Source organism: Austrofundulus limnaeus, unplaced genomic scaffold (assembly GCF_001266775.1).
Source record: "Austrofundulus limnaeus strain Quisiro unplaced genomic scaffold, Austrofundulus_limnaeus-1.0 Scaffold918, whole genome shotgun sequence".
Classification (NCBI taxonomy): Eukaryota; Metazoa; Chordata; class Actinopteri; order Cyprinodontiformes; family Rivulidae; genus Austrofundulus; species Austrofundulus limnaeus.
Window position 1 is genome coordinate 6897 of NW_013953320.1, and position 2057 is coordinate 8953.

At 37.2% G+C, this 2057-nt stretch overlaps 1 protein-coding gene across 1 annotated transcript in view; it reads left to right on the forward strand.

The window, feature by feature from the left end:
- otoa (otoancorin) overlaps nucleotides 1–2057 on the forward strand; it is a gene marked incomplete at its 5' end in the record, with an annotated part of 21743 nt that overhangs the window by 5856 nt on the left and 13830 nt on the right. Inside the window, 4 exon segments of the mRNA XM_014029525.1 lie at nucleotides 275–323; nucleotides 729–861; nucleotides 1545–1607; nucleotides 1683–1876. Coding sequence (XP_013884979.1) covers nucleotides 275–323; nucleotides 729–861; nucleotides 1545–1607; nucleotides 1683–1876 — 439 coding nt within the window.

The following is a 2057-nucleotide window of genomic DNA, read 5'->3' on the forward strand; positions in this document are numbered from 1 at the left end:
ATTTCTTACAGTTCATTCAAATGATACATTAATAAGGCTTTTATTCATTATATTTTGACAAAATGCAATTTTGTTAACATTTTAGTCAAAACACTATATTTGCCTTTTTCTCCATAAACAACTTTTAGACTAAATCCTGGTTTTGATGTGACGGGTCACATATTAGGTGTGTAAACATGAGACAAGATGAGCTTAATCCTCTATAATATGAGTCATAACTAATGTACGAACCCTCCTGTGTGTGCGTTTGTTACAATGTGTGTTGTTGTTGCAGGATACCCTGAGCCCACAAAGACGCAGCTCAACAGTGTTTTCAACAGCAGGTAATATTACAGTTTTACATGTTACATGCTTTATTATGTCAGGAGTCAAATGTTAGCTCAGAATTAAAATAAAACATGACCTGTCGTCATGGTTGTCTTTAAAGGCCAACATCCTTCCAGTCACAGATTAGTTATGAAAACATGAAATAAAAGTTATGAAAATGTGAGCTGTTTTAATAGAGACACACAGAAACAGTTCCTCTAACCTTTTTAATCTCATCCTCATTTTGATATCTGAGAGTCAGACTGAATGTTGTTTTTCTGAGAAAAACTTTTGGTTCCAACTGGAACATAAAAGTTCCTTAAAGCACACTTCCCTAAAGTCTTTATTGTTTTTCATTGTCAGTACAGAAACAATGACAGAAAGCCTGTATTTAATGAACCTTGTTTGTCGTTGGTTTGCAGTAACCTGCCTGTGAAAAGCCCTGATCAGACCAACACCTTCCTGTCCACGTTCCTACAAACCCTGGGCTCAGTCACCGGCTCCCAGAGACCTCCCTCAGCCGGTCCTGTTTCTGTCAATCCCTTTGAACTAATGGTGCAAACACACACACACAAACACACACGTGCAGTACTCACACTGTCAGACTCATTACAAAACAATGGGATTGTTTTTTAATCCAGGATAAGAGAAGAAATCTGGGTTTAACCAAGCAGGTTTCACAAACACAAACCAGGCTGAGCATCTTAATATCTGCAGCTGTAGAAACATTTTTACAACAAAACCTCAGTTTTAGTTTTTATCTAACTATGTTAGCTAACAGTGTAAATATATTAGTCATTTTAGTCTGAACAAACAGACAATTAAAGCACAAAAGACTGGATGAATCAGATTTTTACAATAAGACCTTCTGATCAGGGTGTTTCCTGATTGGGTAATAAAAACACTTCAGGATTAACTGACAGGTTCACCTGGTTTGAACAAACACAATAAATCTGTACAGTTGGTTGTGTGTCACTGCTTTTGTGAAATCAAACCAAGGATAATTTGATCAATCAGGATTACCAGAAAAATCCAGCTTAATCCCATCTCCAGGTTTTGTGAAAGAGCTCTTTAGTTACATAACAAAAGCAGCAGATAACTACTGGAAGTTTAGCTGTTTTATCATCATGGACAGCAGTTTTATATTCATTTTTTAGCTTTAAATGATTTTTTATATCAGTTAATGCAGTTAATTTACTGTTAACCTGTAAATCTGTTGTATTTTCTCTGGTTTTTAGAAAAACAACCTGTGGAACTGCAGTAATCTCCCCACCATGATAAAGACGATGAAGAACTTCTCTGTCAGTATTCATGTTTCACTCAGGATGTTTGATGTTTGTGCTTTTATCAGCTGACAGATGTGTTCCTGTGTGCAGAACCCGTCTGTTTGTTACATGGAGGCGTTCATAGCTCCTCTGAGCTGGGCCGCTCTCACCTCACAGACTGAAAACTTTATTAACTCCAGCGACTACGACACGCTGCTGGCAGCTGCCAAACCTGTGCTGGTGGAGGTTCCTTCAGCAAGAACAAAGCTGCCCACTAAAATCCAGAGCCAGAACCTGAAGAAGATGTAAGTGTGGCGTGCAGTAACGTTAATGTCCACCTAACCAAGTTTTAAATCTTATATCAGCCAAAAAGTCTTTTTGATCTTGTTTTCAGACTGATTTACTAAACAAGAACTGATTGTGTAAGAATAATCATCTTGTYTTCAGAATGTGTAAGATTATTTGTCTTGTTAGTCTGAAAATTTG